Source organism: Arvicanthis niloticus, chromosome 3 (genome assembly GCF_011762505.2).
Source record: "Arvicanthis niloticus isolate mArvNil1 chromosome 3, mArvNil1.pat.X, whole genome shotgun sequence".
NCBI classification, from domain to species: domain Eukaryota; kingdom Metazoa; phylum Chordata; class Mammalia; order Rodentia; family Muridae; genus Arvicanthis; species Arvicanthis niloticus.
In genome coordinates this window covers 63,029,502-63,051,856 of record NC_047660.1, presented here as the reverse complement: position 1 = coordinate 63,051,856, position 22,355 = coordinate 63,029,502, and the positions used below count along the sequence as shown (strand labels likewise).

The 22,355-nt window shown below is 43.2% G+C and overlaps 2 protein-coding genes across 2 annotated transcripts; both read right to left on the bottom strand.

Moving 5' to 3' along the window:
- Window positions 1-289: 289 nt before the first annotated feature.
- Window positions 290-2,856, bottom strand: LOC117705729 (mast cell protease 4). The gene is made up of 5 exons (XM_034498392.2): window positions 2,748-2,856; window positions 2,107-2,257; window positions 1,460-1,595; window positions 1,031-1,285; window positions 290-637 (listed from the first exon to the last, which is right to left on the bottom strand). Exons 1-5 carry the CDS (start codon window positions 2,800-2,802, stop codon window positions 494-496), a joined length of 741 nt encoding a protein of 246 aa, XP_034354283.1. The 5' UTR covers window positions 2,803-2,856; the 3' UTR covers window positions 290-493.
- Window positions 2,857-12,523: 9,667 nt separating this feature from the next.
- LOC117706242 (mast cell protease 8-like) lies at window positions 12,524-15,543 on the bottom strand. The gene is made up of 5 exons (XM_034499135.2): window positions 15,450-15,543; window positions 14,107-14,257; window positions 13,659-13,791; window positions 13,170-13,424; window positions 12,524-12,761 (listed from the first exon to the last, which is right to left on the bottom strand). Exons 1-5 carry the CDS (start codon window positions 15,502-15,504, stop codon window positions 12,609-12,611), a joined length of 747 nt encoding a protein of 248 aa, XP_034355026.1. The 5' UTR covers window positions 15,505-15,543; the 3' UTR covers window positions 12,524-12,608.
- Window positions 15,544-22,355: the final 6,812 nt, after the last annotated feature.

Here is a 22,355-nt window from a genome sequence, read left to right as displayed (position 1 = left end):
GCTAGGGCATGACTGTGGTTTGTGGAGAGAAGAGCTGAGAGACAAGGACGGAGAGGATAAGAAGACAGGACATTGGAGAAGAACAGAACAGTGCTCATTACCATGGATATGAAATCTTACTATACACAGCCATGCAGGTTAGTTAGTATTCAATAATCCACTGTGGCACACCCTGTGCCAGGAGGTCAGTCGCCAAGATGGTTAACATGGCAAGAAGTAGCTCAAATCAATTCTTCATTGAACATAGACAGAGGCTGAAAGTTTAGAGCACAGAGTGGAGTCACAGAGCTGCTGGAGGTTAGGTCTTTATTGAGGTGCTTTACAAGGAACAATCCATTATCACAGACTTTATCTTTGAGATGGTCTTGGAGACAGGCTGTGGGCAGGCTTGGGACAGGCTGAAGACAGGCTGGAAACATGCTTTGTTGCACCCAAGGGTTATCAGAAGAGCTCTAGCTTGGAGACTCTGATGCATGAAGGTCATGCTTTTCAGCTACTTGCCCTTTAGGACTCTATTAATCCAGGGCACATATGAGGAGATTCGGGTAAAGACTGCAGGAGGCTTTGCATCTCCACGTCCATAAGATACAATACCATGGGCCACCCCAGCACACAGCAGTGGTCCTCCGGAGTCTCCCTGTATGTTAGAAAGTCAGCCTATGAGCATAGATCACCTTCCCTCAACTACAGACCCCTCATCATAGCTAACTCCACGGGGAAGCAAGGGTTCCAGGCTCCCGTTGGGTTTTAAGTTAGAAATTTAATGATTGGATTTTTTCCTGACTTTGTCCCAGTGTTTAGATTGTTTCCCTTCAGTCCCTTCATTTCTGTTCTGGAGCTTCATGGGAAGGTTCAGGAAGGGCTTTCGCAGAGGCAGATGGGAAGAAGAGGGATAATTTCAGTTCCCAGAGACTAAGGGCTAACAGTCTAAGAACACAGGCCTTAGCCACTGTCATGGAGAGATGCTTGGCCCCCTCCTTCCATTGACACTGTTGCCTGATGTGGGGAGGAAGAGCATGTGTGTACTCACCCTGTATGCCGATCTTTTCTTTCTGGGACTGCCCACGCAGACCTGGAGGTTATAGTTATAATTCGGATAGTTTTTACAGGCCTCTTTATCCATGATTCTCAATTTCACCTCCCTCAGGGTATCTGAGGTAGGTTCTGTCACTCCAGTTCGCCCCCAGCCAGCAGCCCGGCACATCTTCCCAGGATTGATAAAGTCAGAGGTACCAGGCAGGGGAATTACATCCACAGCAGGAGTCACTGTTGCTTTCTTTTGAAGCTGTTGAAGCATGGAGAGAGAGAAATCAAACCAGAGAAGGACATGGGTCCTTTCCATTTGGAATTCAGGAGTAAGTTCTGAAGAAATGGTTTGGACAAGAGAGAATTCAAAGGCCTGAGCCAGGAGGAGAGTTATTGATGGGAGAGTTAAGCAGGGAAATAAAAATCATGGCACCTTCAGTAACATGATGTCATGGAGATTAGAATTGAAGTTGTACTTTGGGTGAACGATTTGTTTTTCAACTTTTATCTTCTGCTGTGTGGATTCTTTCTTGCTCACATCATGAGCTCCAAGGGTAACCGTGATTTCTCTGTTGACAAGAAAGAAGCACTGAAAAGGGCTGATGTTAGGGGGAATGAATCCTTCCAAGGACAGAACACCAGGGTCTTTTTTCTCTAACCCAAGGTTGAGTTTCTATACAGACTTGAGATGGAGCTCTCAGGATCACACCTGTCTGAGAAGGACAGGGCTCATGGAAAAACAGGACAGACAACTACTTTTCCTTTAGCCCACCCCCAGTACTTGGATTGAACCCATAGCTTTGAAGATGGTAGACAGGCATTTTATATTGAGTTACACCACAGCCCATGTCTGAGCTCTGGTGACACCAAGACAAGAGCTGTAACTTTTGTCCCAACTAGAGCCCTATTTAAAGTTTAGACCTCTGAAAATAGAGATCACAATTAAAATAAGTAGTCTTTTGATTCCTTTATCCTCTAAGTGTAAGGAGAGCCCATCTGGAGATGAGCAGGGCTCAGAGCCTTCCTCCAGCCTCTGCTGCTCTGTGATTCTGGCTCCTCACAGGAAGAGAAGTTTCTTACCTTCCTTTACAGTGTGCAGCAGTCATCACAAATTGGCGGGTTATGAGAAACCCACCACAGCTGGCTTTGTAACCTCTTCCAATGCTGATCTCCAGATGGGCCATGTAAGGGCGGGAATGTGGTCTAGACTCAACACCACCAATAATCTCCTCTGGAACAAAGAATCGCAAGTTCCTAGTCACAGAGTTTTAAGATACCCCAACACAGCCCTGGCACAGGAAAGGGGGTAAAGCTGAGTGACTGCTTCAAGCCCACCCCACCTCGAATGGGTCTCAGGCCCCTCCACACGTCCTTTGGTCTATTTCTCTCACTGGTCCTCCCTGTCCACCATCATCCTTCATTCAGAACACAATGCCCATTCATGTTGCTGACTTTCCACTTCTTTAGACATTTCTCCACACCCTCATCCTGTCTTCCTCAACTCTAAGGGAAGGGCAGAGAAGAGCTGCCTGTCAGAACAGAGCATTTTGATGAAATGATGTGAAGGAGAATTAGCTTTTCATTCTTCCTTGTCTTAGGGATTTTCCCTAGAAGCTGTCAGTTTAGGATCCTGCCTCATGTTAGGGTCTCTGTTAGTAAGCTAACAGATTAAGGTCAGTTGCTGAAAACTCAAAGGTTAGGGAGATGAAGACAAAACTCACCAGCTCCAGCTCCAGATGGCAAGAGAAGTGCCATCAGGAAGAGTAAGGCCTGCATTTTGCCAGTGGTGCAGTCTGGGGTGGGCTTTTGGTGTGTTCCTATCTTGGTTCCTGCTTTTATAGCTCCAAAGTAGGATAAAGGAAGGGCAGGAAACCACAGATCTGGCTTGGACCAGCTTTATTTTCCTTATCAGAAATTCTCATGACTCTGCCCTCTGGCTGTGTTGAATCTGTGGCCAGATTCTGAGGCTCTTGCATACCATGATGAGGTGGTGATTGCACCCTTTAATGCAGCTCCCAGGAGGAAGGACAGAAGCACAAAGGGAAGAGAATCTTGATTAGGTATCATGGAACTGTTCTTGTAAGCATCCACATATTATTTTTAGCTTTGTTACCCATGCTACATGTGTGTAAAGTCTCACCTCTGTCATTGTAGCATAAACACAGGCATCTTAGTGTAGGAACATATGGATGAGAGGGAGTATATTTTATTTACAAAAACTGGTGTTGGACTGATTTAGTCTGAAGGCCATTGTTTGTGTCCAGTGTGAGGGCATCTCATCTTTATTCAAATAAGTAGGAGATGAGAGAATGTGGCTGTGAGGGATGAAGGTGTGGGGAGAGTGTGTTGAATACACAGCATGCAGGGCATGACCAAGATCTTTAGTTAGAGCTTCTTAAGCATTCTAATGCTGTGACTCTGTAATACAGTTTCCTCATGTGGTTGCTTCCAGACATAAAATTATTTCATTGGTATTTTGTAACTATAATTTTATTTTTATGAATTGTAATGCAAAATATCTTATATGTAGGATATCTGATATTCCCTTCCTAAATGGGTTGTGAACATGTTGAGAACAGCTGCTGTAAGTGCATGTTCTGATCTAGTCATACTAATAATCCCTTTGATGGATGTTGCACTACACATTTAGGGAGAACTCAATGGACTTTCAGGATATCACCGAACAGGGAGATCCTACCTTTAATTAGTTAGTTTCTAAAACTTGTCCTTTTCAATTCCAGTGGGATGAACAGAATACACAATGGAATGTTTAAAGTACCACCTCTGTGTTCCACAGGAGATCTCAGACTTGCTAGCTATACATGGAGAGTCCCCTTGCTTGAGAACAATGTCGAATCTGTACAGATCAGTATTGAGACATGGTGTTTTCATCTTTTCATGTGTCACTGGAAATAAAACAAGGCTCACAGTTACACAGGAACATACCATTGATTACACAGTTTATTCTTCCTTAATTGCTTACAATGTGAAATTCTGTGCATGTTTGACTAATTGACACATTGTTTTGTTTCTGGTCTGTTCTTTCTTAAGACCTCATCAACCCTGAGAATTGTTGTTTCCATTTTACAGATAAGGAAATTGGGCCTTGCCAAATGTCATAGTCATTTAAATATCAGAGTTGGGTCTCAAGTCAGTTATTATTTGAGTCCACTCCAATAATCTTTCTTTGTAGAAGCCTGCTTCCCCTGATTGCAAAGAAAAAGTGAGAGGAAGCAATCACAAAGACACCAAGAGGATCAGCTCACCTGTCTACAAGCTCATTTAGAATGACCTTAGAACAGGTCCCATGTGTTGCACAGCTCACGTCTGCTTTTCCTTCTCAGTGGACCCTGTTGAATAGAGATCCTCATTGGAAGGAAGAAGAGAGGGGCTTTTCTGTTGTAAGTGATAAAATGTAGTAGTTGTAGGTGTGAGGTTATTTCTAGGGCATGCAGAGCAAACCTGCCACTTAAACAATGTCACCCATGGGTGTCTTCAGTGTAAGGCAAGGCTTTGGGTGACCAAGTATTTATAGCCAGAGATCCTAATGTACAGTGGTTGGCTCATTGTGTCTAAGTACTCAAGAACACAGGCAAAGAAAATGCTGGGCTTTTGACATTATTTTTGATCTAAGTAAAAAGAAAACTTTTCTTTTAAAGATAAAAGCAATTTATTGTGAAGAAATTTTAAAAAGATATTATGCAGATTAATATAGTAACTCAAACAAGCACTTGTTCATCTCAATGAACCATATAATTGGACTTGGTGTTCTGGAATCATGGAACTTTGCAGAAAAATCCCAGGTCTGGTAAAAAAGAGGTCTGGACTATCATAGGAAGCCTCAGCTAGTTCCCAGGCTTGGACCAGACAACTCAGACCTCTTTGCATAATAGAGACTGGGTGCCCTTGAAGAAAGTTGTGGTTCCAACTCTATCCTTCTGTATTTCCTTCTTTTGGTTCCACAGAACTACTAAGGGCTCTGTAAGCAGAGTGACATGGATTATAGAAAAAATAGATCTGATTACTTTTTAAAATCACTGTGCATTGGATTTGATCTTATAATTCTTTGTAATTCTTCTGTGAAGCCCAGTTAGAGGACAGGCTTTGGAGATGGTTCACACACAGGGTACCAATGAACAGTCCCTGTTTACAATTCATGAGTACAGATGTAGGAGAGACAGAGTCACCAATTGGCACATCCCCATAGTGGTTGGCTGATTCAGAAAATGACATTATGAAAGAAACTAGTGAAAAACATCCTAACTGTTTCTACTTACCAAAGGGTAAACCAGGGACTTGTGATACATGGAGTTACCCAGGGGTCAGTGATACAAATAATGTGCTATTGAAGGACACAGACAAGGTGATTCCTGCTGTATCTCCCTTCAGGATATCTATTTGTGTCTTGGAGAACTAAAGTGGAGCATTGTAAACTTAACTGGATAGTAACTCTAACCAAAGATGCTCTTGGTGTAGTTTTATTGTTGCTGCAAATGACACATGCTTGGCAGATAATAATCTGGAAAATGGATTGACATCCATCATTAAGTGTAATAATGTCCATTGAAGTGACTGAATTGTGTCACACTGATGGTATCATGTTCATTGGGCTTGAAGTGTAGGAGGTGGCACCTACTGTAGATACTTTGAGGAGTCACACTCTTGCCTCATTATAGGAATAAGAACATTGACTTTATCAAAGTATCCATGGTCAGTAATATTTCATAGGTCAAGTTATCTCTTTCTAAGTAAGGTTGTTACATCTGGCTCATCCATCTCTAAAGAAGAGGTAAAATCTTCCATGGGTAGTTGGATGTGAAGTTGAATGAGAAACAATACTCACACAGAATAGAATATAACTTGAAAGTAGATGTTTGGATTAATACAATCCTACTTGATGGTATCATGGAAGACAGTGATGTACAGAAGTTTAAAACCAAAATAAAACCATCCCCATAGTTTAAGGAAAAGACCACCTAATCTATAACTGTGGAAACAAGTAGAATCCAAAATCATATTTATTGACCTCCTCTTTTCCTTTTGACATGTGTAGATTCATATTCAGCTGTGGAAATAACCAGAGCCATCTGAACCTTCATCTTGTCCAAAGACAATTTTTTAAATTTAAAATGTTTGGTTTTAGAAATTTTGTGCAGGAGTATTGTATTTATAGCACTATCATGCCCCCTATCTCTCTGAAACTCCTTTCATACTGAATTTTGCATAGCCTTATGGGGAATCCCACACCGTGGTGGTGAGGGGGATGAATGGAGGCCTTCAGCTCCATCTTCACATCCTGTTTTCACATTCGTTCTGTCAGACTATATTTTTTAAATTGAAAATGGAGACCATTGCTATTGTAGAGTTATCAATGAGCATCGTTTGTTGATTCCTGTTATTCTGTTATATTGTGTGCCACCCACAACATATGCCCCACCGACTATGACTTACTAGTTTAGCATTGTTTATTATTCTTTGTTTTTTCTTGAGTGTGGTTGACTCCTTCAGATTAAAGTTTTCATTCTAGTACCTTCTGTAAGGCTGGATTGGTGGACAGAAATTGCTTAGATTTATTTTTATCATGATAAGTTTTTCTTTCTCTATCAATTGTGATAGATCTGCTGGGTATAAAAGTCTGAATTTTCATCTGTGGTCTCTTAGAGTTTGTAGAACATCTATCTGCACCCCCCCCCCCCCGGCTTTTAGAGTTTCCAGTGAGAAGTTAGTATTGTTCTAATGCGTTGTTATCACCAAAAGTTTTTATATCATCTTAAATTTTATTATACTTCTGTGGGGTATAAGAACCTGAGTTGGCTCACAGACCATATGAAGCTCAACAAGAAGAAAAACCAGAGTATGAGTGCTTCAGTCCAGCTTTGAAGGGAGAACAAAATAATTATGGAAGGTAGAGGGAGGGAGAGACCTGGGAAAGAAAGAGGAGGGCAGGGAAAAGAGGGAGGGCAGGATCAGGTGTGGGAGGAACAGAAGAGAAGTACAGAGGGTCAGGAAATTGAACAGAGTTGTGTAGCAGTGGGGGATGGGAAACTGGGGTTAGCTACTAGAATGTCCCAGATGCCAAGGAAGGAAGGGATGACATTAGCTGAAATACCCAACAAAGGGGGGAGAACCTGTAGAGACAATATCCAGTGGTGAAGCACAGCCTCCAGTTGAGTGTTGTGGCCACCTCAAAAATTTTAACCCAGAATGGTTCCCATCTAAAGAAAATGCAGTGACAAAGAGTGGAGCAGAAACTGAAGGAAAGGCCATCCAGAGGCTGTCCCACCTAGGGATCCATTCCATCTGCAGACACCAAATTGAGACCATATTTCTGATACCAAGAATCACTTGTTGACAGGAGGGTATAGCTGTCCTCTGAGATGCTCTGCCAGAGCCTGACCAATGCAAATGCAAATGCAAATGCAAATGCAAATGCAAATGCAGATGCTTGCATCCAACCATCAGACTAAGCATGAGGACTTCAATGAAAGATTTAGGAGGAAGGACTAAAAGAGCTGGAGGGAATTACAATTCCATAGGAAGAACATTGTCACCCAGAGTTCCCAGGGACTAAACTACCAACCAAAGAGTATATATGGAAGGACCCATGGCTTCAGCTGCTTATGTAGCAGAGGATTGCCTTATCTGGCATCAATGAGAGGGGAAGAACTTGGTCCTATATAGGCTTAATGCCCCATCATGGTGGGATGCTAGGGCAGCGGGGCAGGAGTGGGTGGGTGGGGAGCACTCTCATAGCTATATGGGGAGGGGGCATGGCATAGGGGGTTTGCAGAGGGAAGACCAGAAAGAGGACAATATTTGGAATGTAAATAAATATAATAATCAATAAAAAAGAATCTGAGTTGGCACTTGTACATAATTCATAGACTAGAGAGAGTCATTCATAGACATAGAGAGTCATTTTCATAGACTCTCAGAGTTCTGTGTCTTTGGGTTCATCTGAGTTTTTCTCTTTAGGAGACATAGCTATAGAATTGGTTATTTAGTAGTTAGGCCTACTGTCTGGATTTTTTACATTGTTTGTGTTTTTCTGATAGGAACTGGATATTTTTAATTTAAACTGTCGGCTGCTGCTGTTGCTGCTGGTAGTGGTGTGTGTGTGTGTGTGTGTGTGTGTGTGTGTGTGATTTTCTCCAATAGGCTTGAATCCTAAGGTGGCCTTACACTGGGTGTCTTGGGGTATCTGAAGGGATGAAGCCCTGGCTGGGAATCTGGGTCTAGGGCAGAGTGTCCTACCACATGGGGTGGTCTAGGTCCACAGCAATCCTGTGGAATGATTGGGTCTGAGCTCAGAGCAGTGTTGAGAGATGGTATTACATTTGGGGTAGGCTGGGGTCATGATGGTGTGGGACAATGCATTGGAGTAGAAGAACAATGTGATAGGAAACTGGGGGTGGGATGAGCTCAGATTTCTGGGAGAAGATCACTGGTCTCAGTGTAGCATTGTGGTAAGGAACCAGTGATCAGCCATGACAGGTCAGATTCTTGACTGGTTGGACGAATGCACCAGAGCTGGAGCAGACATGTTGAACCTATCTTGATTAATCCAGTTCCTCCCATTGATTAAATACTAAGGGTGGCTTTCTGTGCCTGAGATGAGGTAGGTGACTTCCAAGGAGCTATTGGCTATAAATGGTTTCTGGGGGAAGCATAATCAATGGATTTTCCCCATGCTCTAGTGTAGTGGTTCTCAACATATGGGTCTCCACCCCTTTGTGGGTAGAATGACCCTTTCAGAGCATTGCATACCTGATGTTCTTCATATCAGATACTTACATTATGATTCATAACATTAGCAAAATTAGTTATGAAGTAGCAATAAAAATAATTTTATCATTGGAGGTCACACAATATGAGAAAGGGTATAAAGGTTTACTATATTAGGAAGGCTGAGAACCCCTCCTCTAGTAGATGGAACCACACCCATGCAAAATGGGAAGACTAATTAGACTTGTGGGTCATAAGAAAAAAGCCCTTCTTGCTTTAAAAGTTTCCATCAAGTAAGTAACTATTAGTGTGATGTCTCTGCCCATGTTGTGACTTGCCCCTTCTCTGTTGAAGATTTTAGCACCCTTTCTTTAGCCTATGTTTAGCATTTTGACCTTAATACATCATGGATAATTTCTTTTCTGGTACTGCCTACTTGGTGGGCCTTCTTACCTGAGTATCTGTTTCTATTATGTGGGAAAATTTCTCCTACGAGATTATTGAGAATATCATGCATGCCTTTGATCTGGAGTTCTTCTCTGTCATCTATGTTATGAAGATGGAAAGGGCATTTGTTTTTGGTATTTTTTTAACTTTTGTAGCATATTAATAATAAAAATATCATCTACATTTTTCCACATTAGAAAACTTGCATCCTTGTCTTTCAAAAATCCCAGTGTCACATTTATGTTTTCCTCACTGCATGTAGAGTTTCCTGTGTGTTACTTTGACCTTCTAAATTGTGGAAACAGCACAGGTCAGAGTTTCCTACATTTCAGTGTACCTGCTGGATAGATGACCTTAGTCATTGCTGTGAGACTTTTTTTATTGGATATTTTATTTACATTTCAGATGTAATCCTTTCCCCCCCCCCCACTCAGGAACTCCCACCCCATTCCCCTCCTTTTGCTTCTGTGAGGATATGCCCCAACCCACCCTCCCACTCTCACCTCCCGACCCACAATTTCCCCCACACTCAGTCCAATCCAAAATACTTCACAGATACACCAGCAGTCCAGTTCCATAGAGTGGGATAGCAACAGCAGTGACATGACCTAGTAGGGACAGCCAGGCTTCAACCTCATCGGAGTCAGCAGGAAGGGCTCAGAGGGACACCAGGAGAAGTTCTAGGCTATGCATCTCTCAGGGAAGCTAAGATTAGTGAAGACATGAGACCCACAAGCATTGCACAGCTAGCTGTACCATCAAGCCATGCTCTATCCCTCTCATTTCATGGAGTTCTATTTATACCCCCAAACATAGTGTCTTCCATGGGCTTTGGCTCAGCATGTGTCTTGCATCAGTACACAGCCCAAGTCCAAGGAAGCAGCAAGAAACTGCAATACACCACCAGAAGTTTGGGCATGTTTCTCTCTATGGAGTCCTGACAAATGCAGCTCAACTATGCAATATAAGGCAGACTAATACATGTATATTCTTAGCAACGAATCCTTGATTATGTGTCCTTTCACATGCTTGCCTTAGTAAAACATCCTTTCACCTGTGTCTGCTTCAGTGAAACCTTTCCTCACAAATCTGCCTGAGCCATTCACTCCTGAGTCCACTTTCACATGTTGGCCCCAGCAAAATGCCATCCAACTGACTTTCCAAAGAACTCTTACGTTTCCACTTTATTACTCCAGAATAATGGCCATTATCAAGAATATGAACAATAAATGCTGATGTAGATATAGGGAGAAGGGAACCCTTTACATTGTTCTTTGGAATGTAAACTAGGTGCAGATAATTGGAAATAAGTCTGCAGATTGCTCAAATTCTCCACCCCCAATAACAACAATCCCCCCCAACAAAAAACCCCTACCATATGTTTGAGCGAAGTCACTCCTGAGCACTTATTCAAAGGCCTCTATAATCTGACATAGATATCTCCACATTCATGTTCATTGCTGCTGTATTCACAGTAACTAAGAAATGGAAGCAGCCTAGCTGCCCATCAACTGATGAATAGATAATAAAGATGTGCTATGTATATATTTTTTTAAAAAGCAAAATTTCAGGAAAATTGATAGAACGGGAATTTATTTTTATCTGAGTGAGCTAACCCAGGAACCCAAGCACAAAACCTGCATGTTCTCTCTCATATGAGGATTCTAGCTATGTGAATGTATGGTTTTGTATGTCTGACATGGAGTAACTCTGGAAGCCAGGAAAAAACAAGAGACAGCAGAAAGGAGAAGGAATAGTAAATAATAGGCAGTCAAGAAAGGGAATACTGAAGTAGAAAGGCTTAGGCAGTAAGAAGGAAGGAGGCTGAAAGCTGAGAGTGCAGGTTGGAGGGAAGAATTAACTGATATAAAAAGTGTACAGGAACCATGTGAAAAGCCAGATGTACCCACATGTGGAATATCAACTTCTCTATTTGGATGGTAACCTACTGCCCTATAATCAGATTCAAGACCTGCAGCATGTGGATGGAGGGCAATGTCTAGTACTGTAGGCCTGGCTAATAACATACAGGGAAATAAACTTAGGCAGCAACAAACTGCCTTCTAAAGACCCATACTTTCCCCCATAGACAAAAGTGGATCCCACCCTTACTCAGAGACGCCTCCTCTTCTGATGATAGCAGGGTGAATGCAGAGAAACACAGGGGCACAGGATGCACAAATAAATGGTGGTTGCGAGTCCCCTAGACAAGCCACTTAGTCCACCCCTGCTAAGGCTCAGGAACTCTATGGTGAGAGCATGAGAAGTACGTAAGAGCTGGAAGATGGGGGAAGGGATGCAAACTCCATTCTCTAGACTGAATACAGTCATGACAATCACCAGTTCACGCTAACTGTAGTACCCAGAACTGGGTCCATGTAAGACTAGCCCAATCAACAACCAGTCAAGGAAGGGGGAGGGGCTTGCCGGGTGCCACTCTTGATCTCTTGAAATATTGGCTATTAATAGATTCTCAAACAGGAGGAGGAAATCACTGTGTTTAGTTGAGTATCCACTGCTGAGCCAACAAGGCTCCAATTTACACAGATGGTCACTATAAACTTAGTGGGTTACAAAATTAAGCACATGGACATGAACATGAGAAACAGATTTGTGAGGAGAGCCTAGGGTGTCCAGGATGTTAGGGAGGTGAGAGTGGTTGAGAATGTGTAGTTTGCATGTTGTATATGTAAAAATTTGTTCTTAAAAAATGGTATCAGCAGTGAACCGCCGGTGGCTCGGCCCTTAAGGCTCCCGCCCGCAGAGGGCGCCCCGTCTCTTGGTGAGCGGGTTCGAGTCCCGCCGTCGCCTTGTCCCGTTTCCCGTGTCTTGTGGGGAAAAAAAAATGGTATCAGGCTGCCTCCATGACTAGGTTTGAAAGGTAACTACGACAGTAATTGTTCGGTGGATTACTCATTACTCTACGCTCACACCTGGGCTCTGGGCTGAGATATATGATATGAGAGGTGCTGACCTGTTCCTGCTGCAGAGGAAGTGAGTCTACATAATGGTCTGGGCATTCAAAATTTTAGTCCCTTTCTAAAGTTTCTGATCTGCATATGGGGGTTATCCTGTGTCATCTTCTGAGTCCCTTTGGACAAGGTGAAGAGACATCAGTACAGTTCTAAGATGAGATGACAGCTTGGTAGAGAGGCCTTGCTGAAGCTAGACCAGGGTACCTGGGGGGAGTCTCAGAGAACAGTGAACTTCCCAGGACTATAGATATTCTTTAGAGGCACAAATGAAATAAAGAGAGAGTAAAGAAGAAGGTAATGCATGAAAATGTTTTAGGCTCTGCACTCATTGACGAGAGCAACACCATCCCTTTGCTGCAGACAGATTTCTTTATTAAGACGCAGATAGCCATACCCTAGGATGCTGGACTCTGGCCCAGACACAGGTTTGGTGTTTTAGGGTTGTTGCAGTTGTTTCATTGATTTCTGAAGCCAAAGTATAAAGCTGGAGATTCTGGTGAATACCCGAGGAGGTGTATATGGACAGAAGCGAAAACTGACAATGCCCTGGGCCACTCCATCACACACCAAGGGTCCCCCAGAGTCTCCCTGTGAACAGAAAAGGGAGAAATATTAGTACATAGTTTCTTATCACCTCTTTACACACCCATTTTTTTCATGTTCTTCTCTGTTCCCACTTAGGCCTGGGTTTTAGTTGGGAAACACTAAGTGAGCCCATTTATCTCAATTCTGAATGGGACCAAGCGGACAGGGTCTGTGAATCACTAACTACTGTGTCTCTCTGGCTGTGTCTTTCTTTCAGGTTAACTAGACTTAGCTCTCCTATTTTCCCATGGTGAAAGGACAAAAGATTGGCTGAGGAAAAATGTCAGATCCCCATATGTTATTCTCTCCATATTCTCTAGACTAGCCATGGTTGTAGAGCTGGAGACATGGCTGTGTGTCTAAAGTATTGCTTTGTCCCTTGGAAAACACTTGAGGTGGTTATGTCCTTACCTCAGAAGTAGACTTCCTGTCATTGGGATTTCCCACACATAGCTGGATAGAGTCATTGTAGTTTTTGGACCTGGCATAGCACTTCTGGCCATTTTGAACTTCTTGTTTCACTTCTTGAAGTGCATTAGGTGAAGTACAATTGGGCAAGATTCCCCAACCTGCCACTGTGCACACCTGCCCAGGCTTCACCCAATCATGGCTCTTTGGAAGGGCAATAGTCTTCACCACACTATTGAGTTGAGCTTTGTGTTCCAGCTGGTCAGAAAGATGAAGAATAAGAGTTCAGATCTGGCACTGTCAGCAAGCTTAAACAGGGATGGGACTGCCTGTGTCTTCCCTGACACATTCTCAAAGAAGCCCTCCCCCCATCCCCACCTCACACTCGCAATTCTATTGCTCTGTAACCAATAGATCAGCCACCTAGTAGAAAAAAGGGGACTGATACACTAGTGATCTATGGGAGTAAACCAGACATCAGTAAAGTGGTACCTTCAGGAGCATGATGTCATTAACCAGTGTTTCACTATTAAAGTCCTCATGAGGTTTGGCTTCATAAACATGAATGACCTGGGTGTTTTTCCGTTCCTGGATATTGTGAGCACCTAAGGTTACAATCATACGGCTGTGAAAAGAAGGTGGATTAAGTACAACACAGGAGCAGTGAAGCGATCCCTGAAAGGCAGGTTGAGGGCTCAGCCTAAGGCTGAGTCAAATAATAAGACATTTATAGGGGAGTTGTTCCTTAGGTCTTCAGTAACCGCCCAGCCATTCAGACCCTTCACTGACACTATCTGGTCCTGGGTTTCACAATCACTTTAGGTCAAATAGGATAAAGTCAGGCTGATCTTCACCGTTGGCTCTCCGTGTTTAGGGACAGCCAGGAACTGCTGTTATTTGGTCAGTCCCAGGCAGCAAAGACCCAGTTGCTTCTCCTTACCTTCCATAACAGTGAGCTGCTGTCATTACAATGTCTTCTCCTACCAGGAAACCGCCACAACTTCTGGGAACTAATTTGCTATCATAAAAATGTATGTATGCCATGTAGGGCCGGGAGTGGGGTTTGGACTCTGTACCCCATATGATTTTTCCTGAAAAAAAAAATGCTTATTATAAATCTTTGTGCTCATGGAAACTGTGCAACAATCCTGGAGGCTGGAATAAGGGACATTACATGCTTGAAGAGTGTGTGGACCTGATGTACATGGCAAAAAGATCCTTCGCAGGGATTGTCACACGAGGAGAAAAGGTGCTTGGATGCTGTGAGGGATCACACAGAGGCTGCTGTATGACATTACTTTCCCCTAATTTATAATTTCTTCTTGTTGTCATGGTAGTGCCAACACTTTGCCTTAAATCAAATTAAATCTGATTATACAGTAGGGAGAATTCAGCACACAGTGTCCAGCAGATCAACACACTCCAAACAACTACAGTTGTCCCTGTGTCTCGTGAGTCACCTGGTGTCCTGCTCACTTAAGCACTGAGCTCTGCCCCAAGTAAGCATGATGCACTGTTGAGGTAGAAAACTCTGGCTGCTTTCCCTCTAGTCTGACTCATGAGACACAGTAAGTACTTCACTTAGAGATGGGATTGCTGAAGAAACACTGAAAAGCTCTCAAATGTGCTGAGCAAGTAGCTGGGAGGAGGCCTCCTAAGGAAGTCTGAACCTCAGCGTAGATTTGTCTTCCTCAGGCATTGAAATAGCCTTCAGGATGAAGAAGGGAGGACACAGGACTAGTAGGATCATAGAGAGGAGGGGAAATGGGTTGGAGGTTCCTGTGCCTGCCTGTTTCCACCAAGCTGTGGAGCAGGATGGAGCCACACTTTGCTGGCTCTGCTGGATTGTGGGTGTTAGGGTAGACCTGAAAGGTTCAGAAGAACAGAGACAAGACCAAGAAGACACCTGAAAACCTGAATAAAAGAATTCTTCTAACCTTGATCCAGGTGGCAACCCCTGGATAAAGCTGCTTGCTCTTAGGTTTGTGCAAATAAAACTTCCAGCCCTCATTTTCAATTGCAGCTTTCCAGTAGGGTCCTATGATGTTTTTGTAATTTGTCACTTTTAGATGATTGGGGTCTCACTCACCAGCTGCCACTGCAAGTTGTTCATTGTGACTTTGGTGCCCTATTTATTCTGTGCTAGAGCTGGAGCTCAGCTAACTTCTCAGATGAACCAAGTCAGGAATAGATCTTAGATACAGCCTGACTGGGCCCCATGCAAGCAAGTGTCAGCTCTGGAAGCCACTTGCCACACATCTAGGGATGTGAATGGTTGCTTACCTCCTTCAGTGTTGACTGGTAGGACAGCCACCAGAAAGACCAGGAGCAGGAACATCCTCTTCAGGGTCTGACCAGGTCTCAATTGGTCACTTTGTCACTTCTCACAACTTTTAAAACATCAGGTGAGGAAAGAGGTCTAGAGCCAGAGACCTCTAATTTCCTGTGTGATAATTAAGATCTGAGTTTTTGCCACATCTGTGTGGTGAATGTACAGGAAACACACTGTTGTCAGTTGCTGGTGAGCATGACCACATTCCCCACAGGAATGCTGGAAGCTGAGAAGGGTGGAAGAGCCTATTGAGGCCTTCCACACTAGCCAGAGGACCAGTCTTCTCTCCTGTCAATGGTCAGGGAACTGCAGTAGGATGCCTCCTGTCTTGAGTTTGTGATCAGAAAATTGTCTTGTTTAAAAATAACATCTCTATGTTGAATACTACTCTCTTTGAGGAGGTATTTTGTTCTTTTTTTTCTTGTTTTTTTTTTTTTGTTTGTTTGTTTTGTTTTGCACAGGACGTTTGGTTTCAGATTTAAGCAGATCATCTATTAACATCTCAAAAGCTTTGAACACTTTGGGGGATGGGATGGAGAGTAAAGATTTAGGATGAAATGCTATTGGGATGGTGATGACAGTGTCAGGAGGTAAGAGAATGACTGAATGGGAGCTTTATAGGAAGGATTTGACAGACACATGCTCAGGCTCCCATGCTGTAAAGATACTGATGTCCTCGTCATGTTGACATCTCAAATGTCTCAAATATTTTATCACCAAAGTAGTTAGTGGCACAGAAGTAGAGACAAAGAGCAGAGAGAAAGCTGTGCTGTTGGTGCTGAGTCTCTGCATTTGCAGTGTTCAGCATTGTCAAGGCAATCTGGTCCCCAGGGAAGACTGTGTGTGATGCAGGCAAAGCTCTTCACTGCTCACTTCTCTGTCTCTGCTGAGCCATCAGCTGTGGCTGGTCTTGCAGTTCTGTGTATGCAGAGGCCTGGGTGATGTCAGCTTTTGAATGTAAAACTCAAGTGCATTTTTTCTTAGACTGTCGGAGTCAATCTGATATGGAGATTACAGTTCCAGGCAATGTTGTCATTTCGTACAAGGAGACTTCTGATGTAAGCTGCATGTAGTCCTCATGCTGGCTTTGCATCTGTCACACCAAAGCTGGAATATTCTAACACATTTTCATTTGCATTGCCCTCCCAGGGGATAATACAGGGATTGTTATTATCTTATTACTCTGTTAATTTACTTGTATTCTCTTCCCGTCAATTTGCAAATGATGAAAACATTCAGTAATTGTGGTATAACTATGAAATATCTGTGTGATAACATATATCTTCTAAAACAAAATCCATAAGTGAATACACCAAGAAAATTAAAGATGCTAGATTACGATGTTATACCCACAGCCTGATTATCTCGTGAATGTATCTGGTCCTGTGCTGTCACAATTTCCACTTCCGATTTCTTATATCTTGGTAGTGCTATCACATTTTCCTGGCAGTTAAATGTCTTTTGAGTCACTGGGACAGGCTCTTGGGCTAGCCTTCTGCCTCACACATGTCTCACAGCCCCATATCTCAGGGCTTCCTGGGTACAGTTCACACTGTCAGGTAGACACAGTGTGAGCACCCCTCCTGCTCCCAGAATTTAGTGCTATTCTGACCAAGGGCTGGGGAGTCTGTGCATGAGCTTGGACACCATGTGGGAAAGAAAGTATGTTTGATCATGTGAAGATTTCACTGATAAATGTGTAAGTGCCCTATGACATTGTTAGTAGAAAGAAAGGAAACAAACAGGGATGAGCTTTTAATGGGATAGTGTGTGTAAATCTACAGTGGGGTCTCGAAGGTAATGACTGAAGGTCCAGAAAAGATGCATGAAAGCAATGGGTGGAAAATTCTCATGTTTGATGGAAAAATGAATCACAAAATTCCTCCTGTGGATTCTAGTGGACTGTATGTAGGATAGACTCAGACAAGGATCCAGGCCATGCAAGCTCACTCTCCCTGTGTCTTACCTTTCTCTCTCTTTTCCTGCTCAGTCCTCTCTTGAGATAGTACCTCTGGGTCCCGGTCATCCATGAATTCTGTTTCTCTGCTAAGATTACAGAGGAGCATGAGGTTCTTGCTAGGCTTCTGATAGCTATACTTAGAACCTCTCTTCCTGGGCTTGGAGACCTGAAAGCCCAAGCAGAACCAGAGCCCTTGCCAGAACCTTGCCAGAACTTTACCAGAACTTTTTTTGATGGTGCTGCCCACCATCTCTAGGCAATATTTTATTCCATTAAAGATCTGATCTTTTTGTATTCTCAGAGTCTGATTAAAATTTTCAAAAAATATCACCAGTGTTGCAAAAAGTAGAAAACACAAGTTTGAGAATTCAAGCTGTTTCTAGTGGTGAAGCACAGAGGCACAGTCTTCTACAGCTATCAAGCATCATTCTTCTTGGACATTTTTCATTTTTTTGTATGGAAACACTGAACCTGTATAATAACTCTGGCCCATTGCTCCTTCTGTCTGACTCTGTTTGTGTCTCCATGGATCTGTGGGAGACGTGCCCAGACTCCAGCATCCCAAGAAGGATGCTACCTCATGCTTCACACACAATCATTACTTTATTGGCCAACCAGACCTTAGTAGATAGTAGGGAGGCCCTGTGCATATTCAGGACTGTGGTGGGGCCTAGAAAATGAGGAGAGTATAAAGACCAGATCAAGAGCTAGGGAGGAGGTGGGGTGATGATCCAAAGACAGAATTTATCCTTCTGTTCTTAACCCCTAGGATGGATTTTCCAGGAGGTGGTTGGCTCACAATGTCCCCTGAATGTTATAAGGGATTGGGTTCCTACAATTTTATATGTTTTGGAAGAAAAACTAGAAAAGCAAAGTTTTTGTTTTCTTTTTGCTTTTTTGTAAGTGAAAAAATGTATGTTTTTAGACTTAACTGAGAAAAACCTAAAGCCTTGCACAGGCCTTTCATCTTGTTTGCAAGGAATCTTTGGTTCTGCTTTCTGACTGCTGCCAGGGTGTTTGAGCTTTGCTTAGGCAAGCTCAAGAAAGCTATGCTGCATTTTCCCTATGCTGCCATCTGGTGATGGGCATTTGAGAAGCACTGATGCACCTCTCAGGGTGGGAGAGTGTAGCCTAGGATGGGGGCCTCAGACTAGATGAGAAACAAGGCAGGCTGAGGCCAAAGGGTCAGGGGTTTCCAAGTTCCTGCAAGTCCAGTAGCACTGGAAACCTCAGGGAATCAGGGATGAAAGTGGGGACCTGCAATGGAGGTGGAGGGGGGGCTCTGGGTTAGCTCATAACAAATGTTCGAAAGTGTGGAGGGGCCTTCTGTCAGGTGGCATCTCTGTATGATGAAGGCTTCCCCACCCCCACTGCTGTCCTCTTTGACCAGAGATTAAATACCTTTTGTATGAAGGAACGTCTGGGAAGGGGAAGCTCATTGGCTAAACCCTCAGAGTCCATCTCGATACCTCCTTAGCAGGTAGGTTTCAAGTCAGTGAAAGGAGAAGAAAGAAGTCAGGTTAATATGAAACATCCTCTCCAGGTACATATTAAAGCTGAGGAAGCATCATGAAAAATATCTAATTGGAGGAGCATTGGCTAAGAGTGCAGATGCAGACCAGGGATCAACTGTGTTCCTGTAGTCACTTAACAAGGTGCTGTGTGCTCATTTCCTTTCTGGGCCTTCCATTTTCATGGAGGTGGTTAGTGTCTGCTGGGGCCTTACAGTTTTCTTTTGTAAGTCATGCATATTTTCATTAACTAAAAATGGAGTCAGCAAGTGGTAGCTCACACCTTTAATCCCAGCACTTGAGAGGCAGAGCCAAGAGAAATCTGAGTTTGAAGTCAGCCTGGTCTATAGAGTGAGTTCCAGGAGAGCCAGAGCTAAAACAGAGAAATCCTGTCTCAATAAACCAAAACCCAAACCAAAAACTAACAAACAAACAAAGAAGCCATAGCAAATATTCATGGTTCTCTGTGACTTAGTGGAATGGGGTAGGTATCATATTAATATCTCTAATATTAGGAAAATGTTACAGTTTATTTTGGCTTTCTAACCCTGTCATTTGTTCAGCATGGACCATGGAGTTTTATCCCATGATTGTCTCTTTAGAAATGGGTACCAAGTATGTGGTCTTGGGTGAGTAGGAGGGGAGGTAGGAAATGACTGCTCTGAAGCGGGGGAAAAGCTACCTTGTTGTCATGACTTCTGCAGTCCTTTCTTTGTCTTTACACACGCCTTCGTCCAGATACTTGAGTAGGCCATATTTCAGTTGTTTTAGGCCTGAGATGACCATGTCTTTTGCTTTGTGTTCCAGCTCCTCCAGAGAAAATTCTTTCATGTCCCAATAGCACAATGTGTTGAAGGGGCTACAATTTCAAGCACCACAGTATTTCAACATACAAGTGGAACAAGAAGAGGTAACAGAAAAATCGATACTTACAGTTTAAACTACAAAATTTAAATATAATAGCTGAGTAGCAGGGTACTGCCAAAGGACAGAGAGATGGACAGGTCAAGGGAACAGGATAAAGATACTTTAATAGCCCCAGAAATATATAGTCAATGAGTTGTGGGGAACCAGTACCCAATGGATACGTTAACACCACAATTCCTGCATCTATGGCTCGGGGAACATCATGGAAGAGGGGCTGGAAAGATGGTGAGAGTCAGGAAGTTTGCTGTGAAAGAGACTCTCGCGGGAATCGCTGCATAAACAAAAACAGAGCTATCATATCAAGGGATATTTTAACATGGAAGGAGGGCAATTCTGCTGGATCTGATCTCCAGACAAGACATACAAGCAACTATTGACTGTGGAGAGAAGGAGAATTAGAACATCCAGGGATGAGCCTCCTAATTGTTTATCCATTTCAGCATGTTCATCCTCAACACACATACTCAACAAAAACAGACCCAGCTGGTTGTGTTTGTGACAATAACAGATGGCATGCTGACTGGTCTTATGCTAACTTGACAAAAGCTAGAGTCATTTGGAAAGAGAGAATCTCAAGAAAGAAAATGCCCCATAATAACAATCAGTAGGCAATTCTGTAGGGCATTTTCTTTTATTGATTGATGTGAGAGGGCCTGCTCATTGTGAGTGGTGCTGACCCAAGGCTCCTGGTCCTGGGTGCTATAAGAAAGCAAGCTAAACAAGCTTGAGGAACAAGCCAATAGGCAGCATTCCTCCATGGCCTCTGTATCAACTCCTACCTTCAGGTTCCTGTTTCAAGTTGCTGCCCTGACTGTCTTCAGTGATGCACTGTGAACTAAGAGTTGTAAGAGAAAAATATCTGTTTCCCAAGTTGCTTTTGGTCATGGTGTTTATCATAGCAATAGAAAGTCTAACTAAGACAGATACATAATCAATTTCCAATTAATGGCACAGTGAACGACACTGGTAAGAGAACGAGAAGGCACAGCAAAGAATATTATCGCCTCAGATATCCCCTAGTTGATTTCTGCTAGATGTTACAAGCACTGATTTGATGAGGCTACTTTTGCTTTTTCTCTCATTCAGGCTCTGTACTGGTCTCAGCCAGGTGCTGTGTGTGCTTGACTTGAAGATGTGTGACTTCTCTCCACTACTTTTTACTTATTCTTTTACTTTTGCTAGCTATGTATTTAATAAGCTTAGTCATTCAAAACTAGAAGAAAGACTATGCACATCACTCTCCAGACCTTACAGAACACTGTGTTCTCTGTAAGAGACAGAGCTGGAAGGGAGCCAGGAGCCTGGGACAGCATCCCTGCTGTGGCCATTGTCACCTAGTCTAGCTCTGGGGCAAGAAGAGAGTTACTGCAGCTGTCAACTTGAGTTCACTTTGCAACCAGAGCAGGTGACATTTAGAGGCCAGACTCTGCATTCACATCAGTTTCTATGGCCAGGGATTGGACTGCACTTTCTCTCCTAAAGATAACTCAGGGTCTAAAGAGAAATGCCATTACCCTTTCCTGACTCTCCTGTGGGTCCTGGGCTTAGAGTTCTCTGAAAGTAGGAGGTGCATGGCTATTTCCCCATAGGCAACATGCTAATAAGTGTGGTTGTGCCTGGAATACAGGAGGCCACATTGAGTTATTTTCCTTTTCTGCTCAGATGTAACTAGTTCTTTAATAGTGACTGACCCTATTGCTGCTGCTTAGAACAGTATTCTACAGGAGAAACACCTAAGCCTCTAGCTGCTAAACTATCACAATGTATCCAGAGGTGCTTTGTTTTTGACCTTTTTTTGAGATTATAGTTTAATTACAATATTTCTCCCTTTTCTTTTCTCCCTCCAGCCCCTCTGTATACCTCTCCTTGCTCTTCTTCAAATTCATGGCCTTAAAAAACTGTTATTATATTTATATGTGTATTTGTATACACAGATATATTTAAAAATATAACCTGATGAATCCATATAAAGTTGCTTGTATGCATGCTTTCAGGATTAGCACTGGACACACAATTGGTGTGTTCCTTCTTGGGGAGGGCCACCTCTCCTGCTCTCAGCTTTCCTCAGTCGCCTGTATTCCTTTGTATAGGGTTTAGGCCTCCTGGGTTTTTCCTTGTCCAGTTTGGCATGTCCATTGGTGTCAGCCTTGTTCACTTGGCACTTGTGTGATCATGTTGGTGAGACTTTATGCATAGCTTCTACTGCTACTAGGGGACCCAATCTCACATCAAACTCCCTGGTCCTCTGGCTCTTACAAACATTCTGGCTCCTCTTCTGCAGTTTTCCCTGAACCATAGGTACAGGAGTGTTTCATAGATGTATCCACTTGAACTGGCCTCCACAACTCTCCGTGTTGATTGGTTGTGGTTTTCTGTAGGGGTCTCTGTTACAGAGCAAGGTTCCTTTGGTGAGGGGCAAAGACTAAACTTATCAGTCCAGACTCATCCCTGGAGAAGGA

Coding starts and splice junctions, on each gene's coding strand:
- LOC117705729 (XM_034498392.2), bottom strand. CDS start 2,802: ATGCAGGCCTTACTCTTCCTGATGGCACTTCTCTTGCCATCTGGAGCT. Junction 2,258..2,747: donor GCCATCTGGAGCTGGAGCTG/GTGAGTTTTGTC, acceptor TCTTTGTTCCAG/AGGAGATTATTGGTGGTGTT. Junction 1,596..2,106: donor GCTGCACACTGTAAAGGAAG/GTAAGAAACTTC, acceptor TCTTGTCAACAG/AGAAATCACGGTTACCCTTG.
- LOC117706242 (XM_034499135.2), bottom strand. CDS start 15,504: ATGTTCCTGCTCCTGGTCTTTCTGGTGGCTGTCCTACCAGTCAACACT. Junction 13,792..14,106: donor GCAGCTCACTGTTATGGAAG/GTAAGGAGAAGC, acceptor TTCTTTTCACAG/CCGTATGATTGTAACCTTAG. Junction 13,425..13,658: donor ATGACATCATGCTCCTGAAG/GTACCACTTTAC, acceptor CTTTCTGACCAG/CTGGAACACAAAGCTCAACT.